We start from the raw sequence: 21,505 nt of genomic DNA on the forward strand, positions 1-21,505 counted from the left end.
TCATTTGTGCACATTTTGCAGACACAGTTTTTGTGGTAAAAAATTGGATAAGCACTTTAGGATCAGTGCAGTTAAATTTCCTATAATTACTATTTACCCCCTAATGTTAGTAGGGGACTCTTAACCGCAGCAGATCTAATTTTAAATATTTTAAATATTTTGTAATTATTATATTTTGTAATTAATTCCGCACTATTTTTTGCGCCGGTGACACATTCTTTCTTTAATTCAAGGTATAACATGGTGACCTCTCACTACTCCAGATATCTGAAAAGATTAGGGAGATAACGGTACCTAATTGTTCTGACAGACCAATGCTTTCTCTCAAGTTTTTTGGAACTCCTCCTCTGTTGCTTTTAGTGCAGGGGTCTTCAAACTACGGCCCTCCAGTTGTTCAGGAACTACAATTCCCATCATGCCTAGTCATGTCCTGTGAAAGTCAGAGTTTTACAATGCATCATGGGATGTGTAGTTCTGCAACAGCTGGAGGGCCGCAGTTTGAAGATCCCTGTTTTAGTCTATTCATCACACCGGTTTGAAAAGTGCAACACCCCCCAAATAAAACTATGTCGTCAGAAAACCAGCGTGATCCTATGCCCTGCGCACACTTTGTGTTTTCTCATAGAAGCCATTTCCCACTTTCAGCTCTTATCTTGAACTACAGAATAACCAGCCTTTATGTTGTTGCGATTTTGAGTAGAGATCTGACATTGGGAGTAGGGAGCTCTACATCTGGCATTTTCTACCTGCCACACAGATACTGGAATGCCTCCAGGTGCAAGGGCCAAAAATTGCCAGCGGAGAAAGTCTGCCTGCCAATTGGTATGTACACTGTGGACAAGGCTGGAATTGTGATACTCTGCCCAAAACAGGATTTAATCCATCTCTCTTGCCACAGCAAGACCTCAGCTTCCAGATTTATGTATGCCACATCCGTGGAATTGTCCAAGTGGATCTAGATTGGATGACTCTCAAGCAGGGTGGTCTAATGCTGCAAAAACAGCCACATCGCCTGAAGCTCCAGGATAATGATCGGGAGAAGTACTCCAACGTCCAAGTTCCCTGAACCCACGGGTGTCCAGATCTCCATCCTTGCCCAACAGGCTGCATTCATAGTGAGGGTCTTCTAAATGAAAACAAGGGATGGACTTCCAATCACAGAGTCAGATTCTTAAGTCACCAAGCCAGAGACAAACCTGGCTCTCAGTGACAAACGAATCAGCATGTCTAGGGAACCGATTGTCCCACAACAGCAGGATGCCATGCTTTAGAGGTCTGGAGTGAAATGGGGCAAAAAGACAGGTTCAATGGAGGCTGCCATCAGGTCCAAGACTCACGCAAAAGCAGAGACAGACAACTCATGGATTGGATGGCTTAACTCTGAGACTGAAGAGTCTAAAGAGTTTCTCCTGTAAAAGAAAGACTTGGGTCTGAGCCATGTCCAGCACCAAACCCAAAAGCGCCAAATTATGAGTCAAGTCCCAGTGCTGATTTCTGAAGCTTCAGGATCCATACAAAGCAAATGTACAGATAGGCAAAGCAATGTTGTCCAGCAGAGCCTATGCCAGCTCTTCATTTATCAGGCAGTTGTATAACCATCTAACAAAGGCGATGTCATAAGGGCTAGTACTGAACTTGTCAAACACCCACAATGCAGATGGATAAGGTGTAGCTCGGGGCCACAAACTGGTAATTTAGGGGCCTGATAGAAAGTCGCAGGGAAAAAAAAAAAAATGTGCTAGAAAGATGGGAACCACGCATTTTTGGATTTGGGAACAGTTAATAGGTTGAGGCGGAACCCTTAAAACTGTTCTGCCACAGGAACTGGGATGGGGCAATGACACAGGAGAGGACTTGATGGAGATCTGCTAATCTGCACAGACAAATGCCTGGTACACACAATACCGTCCCCCAGTTTATACAGGTCAGCCTTACCTCCCAAAACCTGGCTCAGTACCACAGGTCATACAACTGTGGTCTGAACACCTGCAGATACTGCAGTAAACATAATATTAATTGTAAGTCCATTACTTCATATCACAATGGCAAAACATTTCCAATTAAAAAGGAAGTAAACCCTGATGGGTTTTACTTCCTCTTTATTTCTCTGCAAAGGTAAAGCATAATGGGCTACTATGCATCGCATAGTAGTCCATTATGTGTCACTTACCTGAAACCGAAGCCTGCGATGTCCCCACTAGCAGCGAGCGTCCATCTTCACCCCTCTTCCTTCTGGGGCTGCGAACTCCGGCTCTGTGACTGGCTGGAGTCGCACAGGCATGATCTGCCCTTTCTAAAGTGTGCATGCGTCATTGACATCGGCGCACGGCTTTATTGTAAATATATCCTAAACCATGGAGGTTTAGGAGATATTTCCAGCACCTGTATCTAGGCTTACCTATAGGTAAAAATGGTTGTATAGGGTGTACAACCACTTTAAGTATTTTATTAATTGCAGCTCAAAATATGTGATATATGTAATTGATTGCAGCCTCTGCAGGTTACAGTATGTAGGATGCACTACAAGGTCTCTGCGCACTAGGACAAGTGAGCATTATAATGGTACTGCCCCCAAGCAATATAAAAAAGATGTCTAACGTATCAAAACATTTTAAAAACAATGCATGAAGGCAATATGACCCAATTTTCCTTCTGTGCAGTGCAGAAAATTAAACAAGCGGCATGTGGCGGGGATACACATAGAAGACTTCTAGAACAGGAAGTGAGATGGATCCTTTCCCCGGGGGCACAGGTCCCCACTGGAATGAATTACAGATGGGATGTGGATTTATTTCTTAAATAATGCAATCCAATTCCCTCATTCCCCTTAGACATTATGCCTCTCTGTCTCAGTTCCCACATTTCTAGTCTTCACTACCTACCTATTATTACTTTTGACCCTTGTTGATACATGTTGTATGAGGTCCTTTGTTTTTCCTGTCTTATACACAGTGGTTTACCATGATGCCAAATGGACCCTCCCACATGGGCTACATGCACCAGCATATTTTAAAAAAAAATTAAATCTTTTTTTTTTTTTTTTTTATGCACCAACATACTGAAAAAGCTTCAATTTTTTCTTTCTTGCCCGTGTGTGTAGGGTGATTATGTATAGTATTCCACTGTGCTTTTAGATCTTTTGTAACATGTCAGGTGAAATATTTATTTTTTGTCTCAGTTTTTTTTCCTGCATTTTGGCATCTTCATATTAACCTCTTAATTGCCCAGTTAATTGCTTCAATTTACCATGCAAATTGATTTTGGGGTGAAGCTTATATGAGCATAAATGTATTGATATTTTTATGTTTAACATGCTACGACTAAGGCTGTTGCCGAGACGCATTAGCTGATTTGCTTGTCACTTCATGTAACCAACCAATAAAGTCGCTATATAGGCTACAGAGTTGCCGGCTCAATCCTTTTACTTGTTTACACAATGAGGATATCGGACCAATTGTCTGCAACCGGGAACTGAGGTGGGGCCAGTGATTCAATTTAGATTGAAGCCCCTGTTCTCACCTGCCATTTGGACACATACTCCTCTGGGAATTACACATATGTTCTCTGCTCTCCTACTGGCCCCAACTCAGCTCCCGGTTGCAGACAACCACAGCGGCCCTTGTGCTCCAGCTTACACACCCCTCACAGGCTGTAAATGAGCGAGTTATTTAGAGATGGATATCTTCATCTCTATTTTGCTTTCTCCCATTTTTGGGTTTCATGCTAAGACTTATGTGTTATGCCTAGGTCCTTTTGCAGATTTAATCTATTACGCATCCGCCCCTGAAGATTGGCAACCATGCCATGAAACGCTTAGGGCTTACATTAGATGCAATAAGTTTCATTCTCAAGACCAAACCTTGGGTTTCGTGATCCATTTGTGAGAGGATTTTCTAACAATGCCATGAGTAGTCATTATACAATCTTTATGGTTTTTTGCATCATGCTTTTTATATGTTTACTATGTTGTATGTACTTTACAATTGCACACTCTGCTGTGTGTTTTAGACAAACACATTCGCATTACACTGTCTTATCATTGAGTCCTCACATGCATACCTCATTTAAAGTCCCAACCCTTTTTCTATATGTACGTAAATAGGGATGGAAATGTATGTTTACATATTTCTCATATAAAGTCCCGAAAACCCCTCTTTCGCCAGAATAGGAAGAGGAGCCTACAACCATACCAAACGTGGAGACAGGAGCCTTCGACCTCTAGACAGCACCAACATAAACTAGATGTGGAGGGGTATATACAGTGTAGGTCAACTGGGGTCAGATCCTTTAGATAAGTTTGCATGAACTGTCATGATCGGCTCATGAAAGCTGTGTACTAATGATCAAAATATTGGAAGATTGCTCCAAAAGCAGGATTTTTTAATCTGATTTTCTCACTGTGTGTACTAGGCAAAAGGTAGAAAGGAAGTGAGAAACCAAGGAGGGGCAGGGAGCGAAACTTTAATTCGTAGCCCTGGGGCACTAACTTCTGCACCCAAGCAACTGATATGCAATCTTTCTGAGTTTTTGCAAAGGATAACAAGCCAGGCTAATCGTTTATTCTTTTGGTTTGGCTAGTGTAGGCGGGAGGGTAACCTGAAGGTGAAAGACCTCCTGTGTCCTTTAATGGACGAGAAAGAAATGCACTTTTTTGTTCTAGGCCAGGGATATGCAATTAGCGGACCTGCAGCTGTTGCAGAACTACAAGTCCCATGGGTCATAGCAAGACTGACAGCCACAAGCATGACACCCAAAGGCAGAGGCATGATGGGACTTTTAGTTTTGCAACAGCTGGAGGTCCGCTAATTGCATATCCCCGTTCTAGGATTTAGGTATGCTTTATTGTTCAATCCCTGTTACTAATCATCTGCTTATGACTTGACAATTCAACAGTTAAACGACCACAGAAATCAGAAGTAAACAGCTAACGGCAGAGTGCAAAGATTCTCAATATCTTGTGACTCAGCAGTTGCATTCCCCCTGCAAGAAGAATGAATGAAAGTCAAAATGTCTAAACCGGCACAATTGTTCTTCAGTAGAATGGAACTCCACAGCTTCCCCACACAAACCGTGCCCGCGTGCATGTCATCAGATCGGAATGTAAAGCAGGAAAGTGTATTGTTTTCTAACCTAGAAAATTAGAAGTTATGGTGCTTACAGTAAAAAGCTGTAAATACATGTCAAAATGAACTCCTTGCTCTTGTTTTTGTTGAGCTGATGAAAAAATATGTCAAAATGACAAAACAATGAATGCAGCTGTCACAGGAACCAGCTCACAATGCATGTAGTGCAAGAATTGAGGGCAAAGAGCTAAATATAAATTTTGTTCAGCCAGTTTTCTAATTTTTCATTGTCTAGAGCAAGCCACATATTTCACTACCTACCCTGGTTCATACAAAACAGCCCCCAGGACCACCCCAGCTGTAAATGAATTTTACAGGCCTTTTTTGGCACTTTTTGTTTAGAAGTAAAAATCTGTATTCTTTTGCTATAAAATGACTTTGAACCCCAAACATTTAAAAAAAAAAAAATTTCTTTTGCAAAGGCCCTAGAGATTAAAATAGCGGTCGCTGCAATTTTTTTTTATGTCACATGGTATTTTTGCAAAAAAAGTTTTAAAGCAAAAAACACAATATATAACCCAATTTTTTGAGGGTCAAATATAAAAGATGATGTTATGCTGAGAAAAATTGTGCACGCTCATGAAATGGCGACAAACTACAATACATAGGTGACACTTTAAAAATTGTTGTACAGGTTAACAGTTTAGAGTTACAGGGGAGGTCTAAACCTAGAATTATTGCTCTTGCTATAAAATTCGGGGCGATACCTCACATGTATAGTTCAAACAAAGTTCGTGCGCAACCTATGTATGTGTTTGCCTCTGTGCGTGAGCACAGGGGCGCTATAAAAATGTTTTTCAATTATTTTATTTAAAAAATTAAATATTTTTACACTGTCCCTTTACATTTGTTGTGATAAAAGTGATCAAAAACATCTAAAGATCCCTTGTGATAAAGCATGACGGGTCTTCTTTATGGAGACATCAGATCTCTCCTCTACCCATAAAAGTAAAGTAAAGAAAAAACAAACAAAAAAACAACAACATTGATCTAATTGCTTTCCCACAAAAAAAGGCAGTGTTTACATGTGCCCTAAACTGGAAGTGACATCATGACATTGCTTCCGGCCTCCTAAATCATATCTAGTCTCTCTTAAACCTCTATGGCCAGCCAAGTAAACCCCTGTATTGAATCCTGGGCTTCCTGGTAAGATGGGCAAGCCCATGAAACACTGGAGAGTGGTGGGAGGGGGACACACCCCTCTCGCTGCTTCTAAAAGAGATCAAGCAGCTGATCAGCAGCTCAGATCGCTTTTAGGAATAAGAGAATCGTTGTGTGAAGATTTTAATACCGGGGTTATGGCTGACAGCTGCAGCCATAAGCCCTGTAAATCCCTTCAAAAGCGCAAAAGTATATATACATACTGCGGTCTTGAAGTAGCTAAAGGAGCAACAGCACACCAATGATGTCATTTCTATGTGTTCCCCTCCTATCAGCATGCTCCCTATGAACTGAACAATGTACAGAGGCTAAAATAAAGACAGGCCGTGGTAGTATTTAAAATTTACGTTTCATATATTCTGAAACTATTTAAAATACTCAGATATAATATACAAGTTGGGATGAGGTTCAGGCTTCAATAGATTGAGGTGTGAATGGGCACCATAGAATACAATGGAAATCCTATTGTTGAAACTGGTGAAGATCAAAATTGCTCAGATGTGAACGGGGTGTAAGAGGTATGGACTCCCTTCAAACACAAGGCATTCCTGGGACCAAAGAAAAGAGCAGTACCAGACCCATTCCGATGACCTCAGAAAAAACGATCTCATGGATGAATGGATGCATTCTAGATGGCTCAGCTACAAATAAGACACCCACCGAAGGGATGGAACAGAAGCTGAGCTGAATGCTCTCCTCAGGCTGGAATTCAGTAATCACTTCAACAATGACTAAGCCTGAAAACTGCTGACTTCACCGGCATTCCATCTTTTCTTTAATATCTTTCATTTGCATATAAACCTATTTGATATGTCATTTAAGCCTAATGGCATCTGTAAAGCTCTGCCTGAATGCTATACACAAGAGATCTTACTATACAGGAATGCTGCTTGATGGAAGCAATCCCAATAGAGAAGGTGCCGTCTTTGAAGAATGTACAAAGCACAACCTCATGGACTACTATATAAATGGGCAGGGCTATCTGTAGAAAAGACAATACCCTTTCTTAAATTTTTTTATATTGTTATCATGTTCTCCTCCAGGTACTCCGGCTTTCTCCCACACATATTACACATACATATATATATATACATATATACACACATATACATATACACATACACACACACATACATATACACATACACACATATATACACACACACAAGTGCCCCATAAATTGACGGTGCTATACAAGTACTTGTAATAAATAAATACATTTAAAAATTGCCTAAAGGGTAACTCCACTTTCTTGGGGAAAAAAAAAACTAGCAAACTAGAAAGAAAATAGCATATGCAATTGCGACACAAGTCACATCATAAATGAAGGTTATTAAAAATTACCTTTCCTTTTTAATCTGCAGCGCGGTTATTTTTGCTGCAAAATGCAATATGGTCACCTGGAGGCATTCTGTACCCCCCCCCCCCCCCCCGAAATGTAATTTCCTGCTTGCCTGATGGGCTTACTGATTTTCCCAGAAGTCTGCACTAAGATACAAGTCAGAATTTGAAAATCCCCTACAACAAAAATGTAACTTTTGGTGAGACACCCTCAAAGGGAAATCACATCTAAAGGGGATGCGGACCCTGCAGCTTTCCTCAGAGCTCCGCAAGTGCAGCAGCTGATTGATAATAAAACCACTCCCATACAGATTCACTCAGCAGATGGACACAGACAAACAGCTATTTCTTCAGACTAACAAGATTTCTGGAAGGACCAACACATATCCTTTAAACAGATATAACAAAACAATTTTAATGGTATTTTAAACCAACCCTTTTCAACTAGGGTGCCCAGGCATCCTGGGTGCCTTGAGGTTTCTTCAGGAGTGCCTTGGCAAAAATGCCCAAAAATGTATACAAGCCAGCGGATGGATCAAGCCTGCCTTTTAGTTACACAAAGCCACGGGTTTTTATTGTGCACCATTTCAACCTTCCAGCCACCGGCATACCAACAACCAGTGATGTCATCGGTGTTTATAAGAAGGGTGTTGATTGCCTCCACAGCATCCTTATTTGACCCTCCTGTGCCCCTCTCCATAAGCACTGGGGTCACATTTGCTGAGTGATGGAGAGAAACATTGGAATACTAGTTGGTACCAGTGTGCAAAAGTGTGCTTTGGAATTATAAATCACCTCCAATGTTGGGTGTCCTACGTGTGTGTGTGGATGTTGTTGCATTATGTAAAACTATTAGAATCGATTTTTACATTTTAGAATGAGGTGCCTTAAGACTCCATAATTTTAAAGGGTGCCCTGGCTGAAAAAAGGTTGAGAAACTGTGTTTTAAACACACCAAAAGGGAAGCAAACAAGAGAAGTTGATAGGGTTTACATACACTCTAAAGCCTCGTACACACGATCGGATTTTCCGCAGACAAAACCTCTGACTTTTGTCCGAAGGCGTGTGCCTGAATCTTGTCTTGCATACAAACAGCAAGGAATTGTCAACCAACAAACACGAATGTAGTGACGTACTACATGGTTTTTCAGCTCTTTAGCGCCACCCTTTGGGCTCCTTCTGCTAATTTCATGTTAGTAGAAGTTTGGCGAGTGTTGATTTGCGCTTTTCATTTCGTTTCTGAACGGCCATTTGTCAACCAGACATGTTGTGGAATCGGAGGAGATAACGTGTTATTTATTATTGACCTTGTAGTTATTGCTTTGACCCAAGTCCAGTCCAGGAACAGGAGGAGGAGGATTTCTTGGACCAAAAATTGGTTGCTTTATTAATCGTGAACAATTATGTCATATGCCTTTGCTGTGGGAGCTCCAGGAGAATAATCCAGATGATTTTCGGAATTATCTCCGGATGACGGACCCCTGCTTTTACCAACTCTTGGCATAATATCCCCCTATATTAAGAAGCAGGACACATGCATGAGGCTTTTATTTTATTTTTTTGGTTGAAAAAAATGATGATTTGATTTGTTATATTTTTTCGGATCCATAGAATACACTTTTTGGTTCTATTGGCAGATAGCATGTCTGATTTTGTTTTCTTTTTTTAGTGCACAATAAAAAAAATTGTGGAGAATAATACTTGGCTATGTGTTTTACGTCAAATGACAGTTTGGGAGTAGGCAGATACATTTAAAAAAAAATTATGTAAAATTGACAAGGGACACCAACATAGTTGTATCTTTGATCTTAAAAACTACGGGATAATGGTGTTGTGGTAACTTGCCCCAAAAAAAAAAAAAAAAAAAAACAAAAACGCATAATATTATTCTTGATATCACTAGAAAAAAAAAGCCTTTGAAAATTTGTTTGCAATAACTCCATCAGTATCACCTCAAAGCAGCTTCATTATCTTCCCATTAAAGAAAAAGAGAATTGTGCGCTGCATTTCAAGATTTCATAATTTGCCACATCATGAATGTTAATTCTCCATTACGAACGCTACTTTACAAGACCGACGGGCTTCTGGGGCGTCCTTGCTTCCCAGCATGCATTTGTACTTTGGACTTTTGTCCGAAGGACTTGTGTACACACGCTCGGAAAATCATACAACACACATTAGTCCGCGGAAATGTTTAAAACCTGCCATCCAACATTTGCCCGTGGAAAATTCGACAATTGTCTGATGGAGCGTACACACGGTCGGATTTTCCTGCCAACAGCCTGACATCCAACATTTCCCATTGGAAAATGTGATCGTGTGTACGCAGCTTAAAGAGGAGTTCCACCCAGGGGGGCCGTAAAAAAAAAAAAAAAAAAAAAAAATTAAAAGTCAGCAGCTACAAATACTGCAGCTGCTGACTTTTAATTGGACACTTACCTGTCCCTGGGTCCAGCGATGCGGGGGATCGAAGCCCTGCTCGTCCCCCTCCTCCGCTCGTTGGCGCCGGCATTTCAACTGTGGGCGCCGGGCTGTGGCTTCACAGCCTGGCACCCACTGCGCATGCACGAGCGGCGCCGCGCGCCGTGATTGGCCGCTCAATCACCTGGGACCTGTAATGGGTCCCAGATGATTGACAGGAGGGAGGGAGCAGAGCGGAGCCCTTCCTGTGCCTGGGGGGAAGTGATGTCACCAGCCCAGGCAAAGGAACAGGCAGACTACGAGGGACCACCTAGCAACAGGCATTTAGAGGTAAGTGAAAAAAAAAAATATCCAAATGTTTTTTTGGTTTTTTTTTAAGAATTTTTTCAGGTATTTTTGTTTTTTTAGGTGGAACCCCACATGCTCCATGCACACTAGCGTTTTTTTTAAGCCCCTAGAGGCTATTGGCATTTTTTCTGCTCCTAGAAGCTAAATAGTGTTATCCTATGTGTCCATACACACTACTTTAGGCTATTAGCGTTTTTTGAGCTTCAGCTTCTAGGAGCAGAAAAAAAAAAATTGTTTTTGTAGAGCTTCTTGGAGTGTTTTTTCAGCAGAAAAATATGCTGAATGCTCCTAAGGCTGCATTCACACTTTAGCGTTTTGCAACGTGGGCAGATTTGCCGCCAATCTGCCCACAATTTGAAAGTGCCGATGTGTGAATGACAAATCGCGGGACTCGCATTTGAAATGCCATTCATTTGAATGAACCCTCAAATCCTGCTGCAACCTGCATCACGGGAAGCATGTCGCCCAAAAGTAGCACTTGAACCTTTTTTTGGGCGACATGCTTCCCGTGATGCGGGTTGCCCGCGATTGCAGCACGATTTATCGCATGACAATCGCGGCAGACCCGCACCAAGATTTGAGGTGTCATTTAAATGAATGGCATCTCAAATGCGAGTCCCGCAATTTGTCATTCACACATCGGAGCTTTCAAATTGCGGGCAGATTTGCGGCAAATCTGTCAGTGATTCAAAGCGCTGAAGTGTGAATGCAGCCTAACTGCTCCTAGCTGCTACTAACAGCTTTTTTTGAGCATTTTCTTTTTTTTTTTTTTTTTTTCTTTATGTACTTCAAAAACGACAATAAAATGCTAAATGCTCATAAAATGCTACTAGAAGCTGGCACAAAAATGCTATTTTCAGCATTTTTCATCCAGCGTTTTTTGGACTTTTTTTTTTTTTTTTTTTTTTTATGCTTATAGTGTGCATCGAGCCTAAATGGATTAATATACCAATCACCAAATGAATAAAAAGTTTATGGTCTGCCTTGTTTCTAAATATGAAATAAACATTTATAAAACAGGTGTAAGCTTTGCAAATCAACCGCAGCAAGTGTTTCCTAGTACAGTAGCATGCATTTCTTGGGTTTGAAATGAGTAAGCAGTCTCTTAATTTAGGCCAATATCTCCATGCATCACCACAAAAACCTTGCATGGGAAAGACCAATATGTCTAAAAAATATTAAAAAGAGAGAGAAAAAAAAAAAAAAAAAAAAACCTAAACAGCAACGCTGGTATGGGAATGGAGAAGTTCCTGGAAATTAGACAAACCACAAGACCCGCACAGGATGCTCATATCAATGAGCAACACAGGCAAAAATTTTTTTTTTTAACCAAAAAGAAAAAAAGCTGCAGACAGAATAATGGATAGTATGGCTTGTTTTCTGCACTATTGCTGGTCTCTGCAACAAAATGGGGAAAAAGAAAAGCAACAGCAACACGCTGGACTTCTCCCTGTGTGGCAGAGCTGACTGGTCCAGCATTGGGGCAGCACAGTGCCAAAGTAGTTATCACTTCCTCCTGGCAGCACTCGGGTCATCGGCTTGAATCCCAAGCACAACACTACCTACCTGGAGTTTGCATGTTCTCCCTGTGACTGTACGGGTTTCCTTCGGGTACTCCGGTTTCCTCCCACACTCCAAAAGACATGCTGGAAAGGTAATTGGCTTCTGTCTAAATTGGCCCCAGTATGTGTATGTATGTGAGTTAGGGACCGCAGATTGTAAGCTCCTTTAGACCGATGTGAATGTACAATATTTGTAAAGCGCTGCGTAAATTGATGGAGCTATACAAGTCCCTGTAATAAATAAAATAAATAGTCACATGTTCCTTCATACTTGAAAGTAGCCAATATACTGAATAAAGGGAAAGGACTGGAACAATCCAGGGGGTAATATGGAGGAGAGGGGGGAGGGGACGGATTAAACACATTTGCTCCTTTGCTGTGAAAGTGTCTTTCTTGGCTAAAAAAAAAAAACTTTCCAGAGTTCCCCTATGTGACCTAAAGGCCTCAGAAGATCACACGGACTGTGGCGACCTGGAGCATTGCTTTCACTGCAATCCACAAAAGACTATGGACAGTCCTTCAAAAAAACGCGGATAGGCTTTTTAGTGGGATAAGAAGTGCAAGAAGCAGAGCCTTCCATGTGTAATGAAGAAGCATGGCTGCGCACAGTCTAGAGCTGCACGATTCTGGCTAAAATGAGAATCACGATTTTTTTGCTTAGAAGATAGATCACGATTCTCTCACGATTCTCGCGGCGTAACATCATCTTTCACATTAAAACAAAAAAAAAAAATTGGGCTAACTTTACTGTATCGTTTTTTTTTTTTTTTTTTTTTATTCATTGAAGTGTATTTTTTCCCAAAAAAATTGCGTTTGAAAGACCGCTGGGCAAATACAGTGTGACATAAAATATTGCAGCAATTGACATTTTATTCCCTAGGGTCTCCGCTAAAATATATATAATGTTTGGGGGTTCCAAGTAATTTTCTAGCAAAAAAATATTGATTTTAACTTAAGAAACAAGTGTCAGAAAAAAAATGTAGACTTTAAGTGGTTAAACTTCCTGCATTAAGGCCCCTTTCACACGATCGGACCGTTCAGGTCCGCCTGTCAGTTTTGACGGCGGACCTGAATGGGCGCTCCATGTTAGCCTATGGAGCGACGGATGTCAGCGAAGACATGTTCGCTGACATCCGACCCTGTCTGATCCGCAAAAAGCAGACGGATGACCCTACAATCCAGATCTGTCGCTGGCGGATCGGGGGAGATCGGATGAAAACGGACATGCTGTCCGTTTTCATCCGATCCCTCCATAGGAAGCAGTGGCGCCTGACAAGCCCCTCCCCGCTCAGTGAGCAGAGAGGGACCTGTCATCCGCCAGCTCAGATCAACGGAGAGATCTCCCGCTGAGCCGGCGGACCGAGGCGGGCTCCGTGGAAACAGAGTCCGCCTCATGTGAATGAGGCCTTACACGTTGTTTAAAAACTTGGCAGACTGCCTGGATTTTTTTCTTTTCAAGCAGAAGTTTCCCTTTGATCTAAGAAGGAAGAGTTATACAATGTTTCTTTTTAAAAACTTGGTAGACTGCCCGGATGCTTTCTTTTGACAGCTGAGTGAGCAGAAAAGTCTCTCCACTTGTTATGTGAAAGAATCGGCAAACTCTGCAACAGAGGGGTTGAATCGAGATTGTTTATCTATGATTATGGTAGAGCTGCACAAACACTTTTAAAAACACATTAGAAGATTTTTTACACTAACTACTTGACCTCTGGAAGATTAACACCCCCCCCCCCCCCCCCCCCTCATGACCAGGCCATTTTTTGCGATACGTACGGTCATGCAACTCTGTACATACATTTATGTATCTTATTCCCACAAATAGAGCTTTTGATTGTATTTGATCACCACTAGGTTTTTTATTTTTTGCACTATAAGCAAAGGCGAATATGTATTCTGCTACATATTTTTAGTAAAAGAAATCCCAATAAGCGGATATTGATTGTTTTACACAAACGTTATAGCATCTACAAACTATGGGATATATACTGGAATTTTAATTTATTAGAATTTTTTATACTAGTAAAGGCAGTGATCAGCAACTTATAGCAGGATTGCGATATTGCGTCGCACAGTCTGACACTAATACAGTGATCAGTGCTAAAAATATGCACTGTACTAATGACACCGGCTGTGAAGGGGTTTAACAGCTAGGGTGATCAAAGGGTTAAACATATGTGCCTAGCCAGTGTTTTTGGGTACTGTGTGTGCCGTTTTTACTAAGGAATCTGATGGAGTTTATTCCCCGCACTGTAGGGGAAAAAATCCATCAGATCCCTGCTGACAGAACAGAACTCTGCCTTGTTTACATAGGCAGAGCTCTGTCATTGAGTGCCAGCGGACATCCATTGGCCGACACCTGCTGATCGGCTTCTGCTGTGTCTAAATCATAGCACAGCCGCGGAGCCAGCAGCACGCGCCCCCTACACGGAAGTGCCGGATGACATACCATGTACGTGATCCAGCGCAGGAGAGCCGCCGTACTTCTAAGCAAAACCGCCAGCAAGTGGTTAAGGCAGGAAGTGCACATATGCATTTCTAACATACATGTGGTTCCTAAATAAATGAATAAATGAAAACACACAAAGCTGTAGGTCAACGCATGTTAAGAGTCTTGTCTCGCAATACAGCGCATAGCATTGTGCAGAACTTTACAAATTTAACGCATGTACTCAAAACCAGTATTGGGAAGGCAAACCTGGCAAAACATGGGCAGCTTTTCAAAGGGGATTACAAGATTTTTATCTTTCCTACTGCTGATATTTATTATCATTAAAGTAGAACTAAAGGCAAAACTTTTTTTTTTATCTTGGATAGAGTAAGCCTAGATTCACTAGCATGCAATGAAGGAAACCTGTGATCCGTACTCATTTGCTGCGCCGCATTCAAATTGCACTGCCCTTGTGATCCACAGCAGGTGTCAGTGCAATCTTAACGACACCCCAAACGCTTGTCTGCACAGGATCGTGAGGTACAATATGAGCATGCAATCCGATTGCAGTGTGGTTTCCAAAATTGGTGCATGCAATCAAAATGCTTAAGCTCAAAATTGCACCACACTGAACCCCATGTGAATTGTACAGGAATGCAGTGCAGTATCCTATGCGATTCATACTGTGAACCGAGGGTTCTAACCCATCAGCTATTTTTTGTCATCTGTGTACCATTGGGGAAATTTTCCTTCACTTCCTGTTCTTTAGCCAAAACAGGAAGTGAGAGGAAATCACTGCAAAGTGAGGGAATCCCTTGGTGGTAATGGAAAACAGGACGTGTTCTAATCCCTCTCCACTCTGCCCTAAACAAAAAAAAATGTTTTGCCTGCAGTTATAATTTAGGTTTTCCCTTTCTAAAAAGAGTAAAAATGAATCCAGACAGATGTTTACACAACAGAGCACTTTTAAAAGCAGCAGGGGAAGTCGGGGTTCACACTGGTGCGATGCAGAAAATCCTGTCCGTTTCCATCCGATCCACCAGACGGATGGGGAATAGGTCCTCTATGCGTCTGTTCTTGACGGACAGGATCATATCGGATGGCGGCAGGTGTCAGCAGACTAGGGTCTGTCCTCCTGACTTCTGGGCATAGCCTGTACAATACCATAGCCCTGTCCAACCGGAGTGCCTTTGTGTCCAGTAAGGCCTCGTTCACACAGATGATTACTTGTGGCCCCTGTGCAGGGCCCTGTTTTGCCATCACAGGGATGCACAGGTGTTGCTTGCATCCCCGTTACGGCAGTTCCAAAAATCCCATACAACTACTGTGTCCCAATTTGACTTACGTGTGGTTGTAGGTGTGTGTTCCCAAACTCACCTTGGGTGTGTTAGGGGCCATGCACATGCACGGACATCACATATGGATGCTTCAGCTGTGTCCATGCAACCACATGTCCCAATAGAAATCTATGGGGCTGCCAGCATGGCAATACATGCAACACTTCGCCGGCAAAAAACAGCCCTGCACGGGGCACGCAACTAATTGGCCATCTGAGCAAGGCCTAAGAGCACCGATATCAGACAGGAGAATGATTGATGGGGTTAAAGTGATTGTAAAGTCTATTTTTTTTCTTTTAAATCCCAAACATGTTATACTTACCTGCTCTGTGCAGTTGCTTTTTCGCAGAGTGGCCCGAGTCCTCCTCTTCTTGGGTCCCTCTTCGGAGCCCCTGGCCCCTCCCTCCTGTTGGTGTGCAGCTTGCGATGGGGACACCTGAGCCAAGTCACAGCTCCCTGTGTCCATTCACAGAGCCACGACCCAGCCCCGCCCACCCTCTCTCCCCTAATTGGCTGACTGATTTTGATGGGCAGCAGCGTGAGACACTCATGCCACACCGCTGTCTCAGCCAATGAGAAGGGGAGTCCCGGGCTGCTGAGACACTCCTGCAACATCGCTGGATAAAGACGGGCTTAGGTAAGTATTAGGGGGGGCTGAAGGGGGCTGCTGCACACAGGTGTTTTTTTTTCATCTTAATGCATAGAATGCATTAAGGATAAAAAAACCTTCTGCTTTTACAATCCCTTTAAGCTTGCACTATTCATCCTACCTACCAGGTTCCCTTTATATGTAAATATCAGTAACACGACAAGGCATCCTACAGTATGTAGAGCAGAAAAAAAAAAAAACAACCTTCAGTCAAGTGACTTTTCCTTGGCACAGTCTTTCAATGACTTGCCTTAAAGGAAAATATTAAAAGAATTTAGCATCATCTGTTTGCCGCAGGCCAGAGGAAGCGATTCCTCCCCTCCCCCAGTTATCAGTGCAGTGTTCTGACAGGTCCACAGAATACCAGACAGAAATGAAGATAATCTGTGTAAAACACTGATGAATTTTTACTATGGCAGGTAACAGGGAGAAAGGCAGCAGTAGAACTGAACTGTGTGAGGGTTTTGGTTTTTCACACTATGAGGTTGCAAAGTTGGCAACAGCAATGAAATGAGCTTTGTGAGATATGTACACTACATGACACATACAAAGAATATGCTTCTGCAGAAGGTTCAACATTTACATGATTAAGTCATCCAAGAATGTAAACGCTGACCCTGGATGATGCCTGAGTAAAGATGGTGCCAGCCTTTTTTGGGGATAGGATCACTGTAATCTTTAATAGGTTATAAATAACCGTTATGTTTACATGTTTTTTAGCATGCAAAGACTTAACATGGAAAACAATGTCTAGGCAAGGTCTGTATTTAAAGCTCAAATCCAGCTTTGCTTTTAGTTTGTTTGGACCAAGCCAGCCCTAACAATCTATTTCCTGTGATCGTGCCTGACAAAGGGGTCTGAAAGGAAGCACTTGGTCTTTTGAGATGTGATCTTTCTATAATAAAACTTTGAATGACATTTGACAATCCATTGTGTGCTGGTGAATATGTGCATCTACCTGTGATGTATCCAGTTTCCAGCCGGTAGCTGCTTCAGATCCCGCTATGGTGAGGCCCATTTGCAGGAACGTGCTCAATGGGAATACTGACAATTTCTTTGGCACCAGGCACCACCCAGAGAGTAGCGCTATCCATAGGTATGCAGAGGGAGGGATCATGTCAGTTGCCTTGTTTTATCCCCTCTGTTTTTTTGAGCTGTGATGGGCTCAGCTGGATCCACCACCAATGAAGCCGCATTGCCCGGTTGAAGATCCAGCAGAGCCTGCTTGACAGACAGATGGGGTGGAACACAAACAGGGGAACTCACAACGCTTCCAACGGGTGACTCAGTGAGTAAGGGGGTGGTGGTGGAAGCTGAGCTCAACACCAGTAATGCCCAGAAATCGAGCTACTACCCTGTTTCCCCGAAAATAAGACCTAGCGTGATTGTCAGTGATGGCTGCAATATAAGCCCTACCCCCCAAATAAGCCCTACCCTGTTTCCCTGAAAATAAGCCCTACCCTGAAAATAAGACCTACAAGGACTTTAACTAGGGCTTATTTGGGGGGTAGGGCTTATATTGCAGCCATCACCGACAATCACGCTAGGTCTTATTTTCGGGGAAACAGGGTATGTGGGGGAAGGCAGTGACTCAAGAAGACATTCAACAAAGATGGTGTTTTCTTCTAAAATACATTGATGGTTCCATGTGGAAGCAAAGCAAGGTATTTGCACATGTATTTTTGAACCAGTATTCTCATTTTTTGTGACCATGAAAGTTCTTCCTCAAAGCACCGGTAATCCATTATCAGATACAAAGCAAGTCTTACCTTTATAAAATTGTTCAGGTGACCCAACTTCCGCATGTTTGAGACTCCATGAAGTTTGACCACATTTTGTAGAATTTCTCTGAGGTTGTCACTTGGTTCTGGAAAGACCGAAAATGAAACGTGTGACTTTTACCCAAAATGACATTATAAAACCATCACAGGTTAAATACGGCAAAATATATACAGTATGTCACTAGTAGTCGCTATATGTGGCTTGCACTAAACAACAAGCTTTTTTTGGCATAATACAAAATTATCTTTTTAAATAGACAAAACAAAAAACAGAAAACTTGAAGTTAACATGTGAACAAGAGATCTTAAGGCCGGGTTCACATATGTGCGTCCGCGGGTTCGTGTCTGTTCACTGGTTCAGGCACAATTCCGGTGCAAATTTTTTTCCTGAATTTGCACCTGAACCGGACCCAAACACGCACAGGACCCTTCTGTAATCCGGAACGCGGCCGCCCACCATTGATCTGTGTGAACCGGCTCCACTGAGAGTCGATCACACTCGCCTGTCATGCGAATTGCATGTGGGGGAACCCGCATCCAATTCGCATATATGTAAACCCAGCCTAAAGGCAGAACTGTAAACTTTTTTTTTTCCTTAATGTAAACCTGACTTAAAGGCCGAGTTCAACTTTAGGAGCATGTTGCACACCTATTTAGGGTGTAACATGCTGCTATACACCCACCTCCCTCCTCCAGCACTCCCCTAGCCTCTGACAGCGGGCACCTGCTGTCACAATTTTAAAACAGAGCGGCTGTGCGTGGCCCCGCCCACACAACTGTGTCATTTATTTACAGTTTCCTATAAATTAATGTTCTACAATACCACTGGCAGCCATGGCAGATGGCTTGCAGTTCTCAATAAGCCCTATTAGAGTATAAGCTCTTCTGAGCAGGGCCCTCTTAATCCTCTTGTATTTTATTGTATTATAACTGTATTGTCTCCTTTTTATATTGTTAAGCGCCGCGTAAACTGTTGGCGCTGTATAAATCCTGTATAATAATAATAGTTTATTGATTCTTCATACTCTTTAGTAACTGTCTGCCCACAGAAGGTACGGGCAGACAGCTGTACTGAGAGTTTGCAGGATCCTGGCATTGCACCCGCAATCTGCTGATGTAGGTGCAATGCTTTACAGCAAGGGTAGGCAACCTTAAAGAGGTGGAGATCTACCTGAACAACATGGGAAAAGTCAAAGATCACCGGACACAGTGTCGCCTCCTCACACCCGATTTAAACCTCTAATTGCCGTACTACCGTGTCGCAATCGGGTGCACTGTACAGCAATCATGGGTTTAAATAAGGTGGCGAGGAGGCAACATACTGCAACATGTGTAGACCCCTGGCCACTGCAGCTAAGGGGGGTGTGGTTGGGGCAGGGGTGGTTAAAACATGTCTTAACTATAGGGTTTTAACCCCCACCCCAAACTACAAATGTAAATTAACCCTCACTGTTCTGAGCCCCCTATAAGGCTGCTTTCACACTGATGTGCTGCTGTTTACTTGCACTGCGGGTGCAGCGCAGTGCCAACTTTCCTGGGTTAGCCGCACTTTGTAATGGACTTCTATTATATCCTGCAAGTGTTGTGCTCTTTCTGCAGGCACATCAAAACTCCTGCATTCAGAAAGTGCACCAAACCTGCAGGATATAATAGAAGTCTATGGCTAAGCGCAGCAAACCCACAGGAAAGCTGCAGGTGAACTGATCTGCACCCGTGATGTGAGTAAACCACAGCATATTAGTGTGAAAGCAGGCTTATACTATTATGCTCAGTGACAGTGTATTACTTTACACCGACTTAAAGATCTCTACTTTCCTGCTGCTGGCACCACTCTGGAGACCACTATCCGGGATAAGAGGTGGAGTGTAGTTGGTATCGCTCCACATGGGACAGGAGCCGGCACTACAGAGGAGGCATCGGCTTATGTGGCCCTTGCTCCTTAATACAGCTCCAACTTTACATGTAGTCCCTCTGCATTGCACTCTGTTTGATGCACCTTTTTTTTTTTTTACCTGCCCTTTTTTTAAAAATGTGAACTTATCCTTTAAGCTGGCCATACATGAATGGAATGGGGAAGGCTCCCTGCCGGCAGAATACACTAGCTCAGCAGGAATGATTCCACCCGTCCTTATCGAATGTGGAATGAAAAAAAAAAATAAAACGAATCATGTATTTGTGCTTTACTGTGATTATGCCTTAGAAAATCTTGTGCATGTGCAGTACCAAAAAGATGGGCTGCCGGTGTTCTGCCGAGAAAGTTCCCCCCCTGGCGGATAAGGACTTCCCTGTACTGCGCAGGCGCAGCGCTTGCGCAGTACGAGCCGCCGAAAATAGCCGAAGCTGAACACCTGTGAGTCAGCTGTACACTGCGCCCGTAACAGGGCCCCTCGCCACGATTCAGGGACGGCCTCGCTTTGCTCGGCATAGTTTTATTCTAACTCTATGTCCACTCGGATGGTGGGGCTTGAACCTGGACTCAGTGCGCAGGCGCCGTGTAGAGCCGACGATCAGCTGTTCAACTTCGGAGACTTTCGGCGGCTCCGTAGTCGTTCTACTGTGCATGCGCAGTACAGGGGGGTCCTTATCCGCCGGGGGAACCTTCTCGTCAAGACACTGGGACATTTTCACAAGGTTAGGCATGTGGGTAGAAGGGGGTGTTTAGCTGAGAAAACCCCTCCCCCAGATGAAAGGAAAAAATACCCATGAAGACTCCTGGGAAGTATGCTATCATTTTAGCCTAGGCCAAAACGAGGAAGTGAGTAAAGAAAAGAAAAAAAAAAAAAAAACAAGTAAATATAATATACCTTGCTATCTGTGTACTAAGGCCGGCAGCATAAGGATTAAAAAATAGTTAATGTGAGTTGTGTTAAGGTGCTTTTTTTTTTTTTAATTCCTAGTAATACAACGTATAGCAATGCACGATAGTGAATTACTGTAAGTTGCGGTGCGTTGCAGCACACATGCGGGCCAGGTGCATTGGGGTGCCATTAAGATCCAAATGGCACGGCAGCAATGCATCAGTGTGAGCCTAGCCCTAAAATATCCAATAGATAGATGACCACAATCTAAGCACCAGTGGGGGGGGGGGGGGGGGGGGGGGGGGGGGGGTTGGATCCTCATCACACATAATTCCAGTTCAGAGTTACATTTTGCTACAAGGACATACAAAGCGCCCCCCCCCCCCTGCACCCCCCTCCCTCCCAAACACAAGTCGGAGCCCCTTTGGTGGGATGATATCAGGAGGGATACATTTGGAATATGACATGAGTGGGAAGGCCCATCCTGATAGAGGCATGTAAGTATCTCATAGAATGAAGACAACTCATCCTCAGTCACTCCAAAACATTTACATGA

The 21,505-nt window shown here is 42.9% G+C and overlaps 1 protein-coding gene across 2 annotated transcripts in view; it reads right to left on the minus strand.

The window, feature by feature from the left end:
• Positions 1-21,505, minus strand: part of RICTOR (RPTOR independent companion of MTOR complex 2) — a 214,245-nt gene that overhangs the window by 140,519 nt on the left and 52,221 nt on the right. For both annotated transcript variants that reach the window (XM_073621546.1, XM_073621535.1), the window contains exon 3: positions 18,140-18,237. In XM_073621546.1, the coding sequence (XP_073477647.1) occupies positions 18,140-18,237 (98 nt within the window). The remainder of the gene's footprint in view (positions 1-18,139; positions 18,238-21,505) is intronic.

Source organism: Aquarana catesbeiana, linkage group LG01 (assembly GCF_042186555.1).
Source record: "Aquarana catesbeiana isolate 2022-GZ linkage group LG01, ASM4218655v1, whole genome shotgun sequence".
NCBI classification, from domain to species: domain Eukaryota; kingdom Metazoa; phylum Chordata; class Amphibia; order Anura; family Ranidae; genus Aquarana; species Aquarana catesbeiana.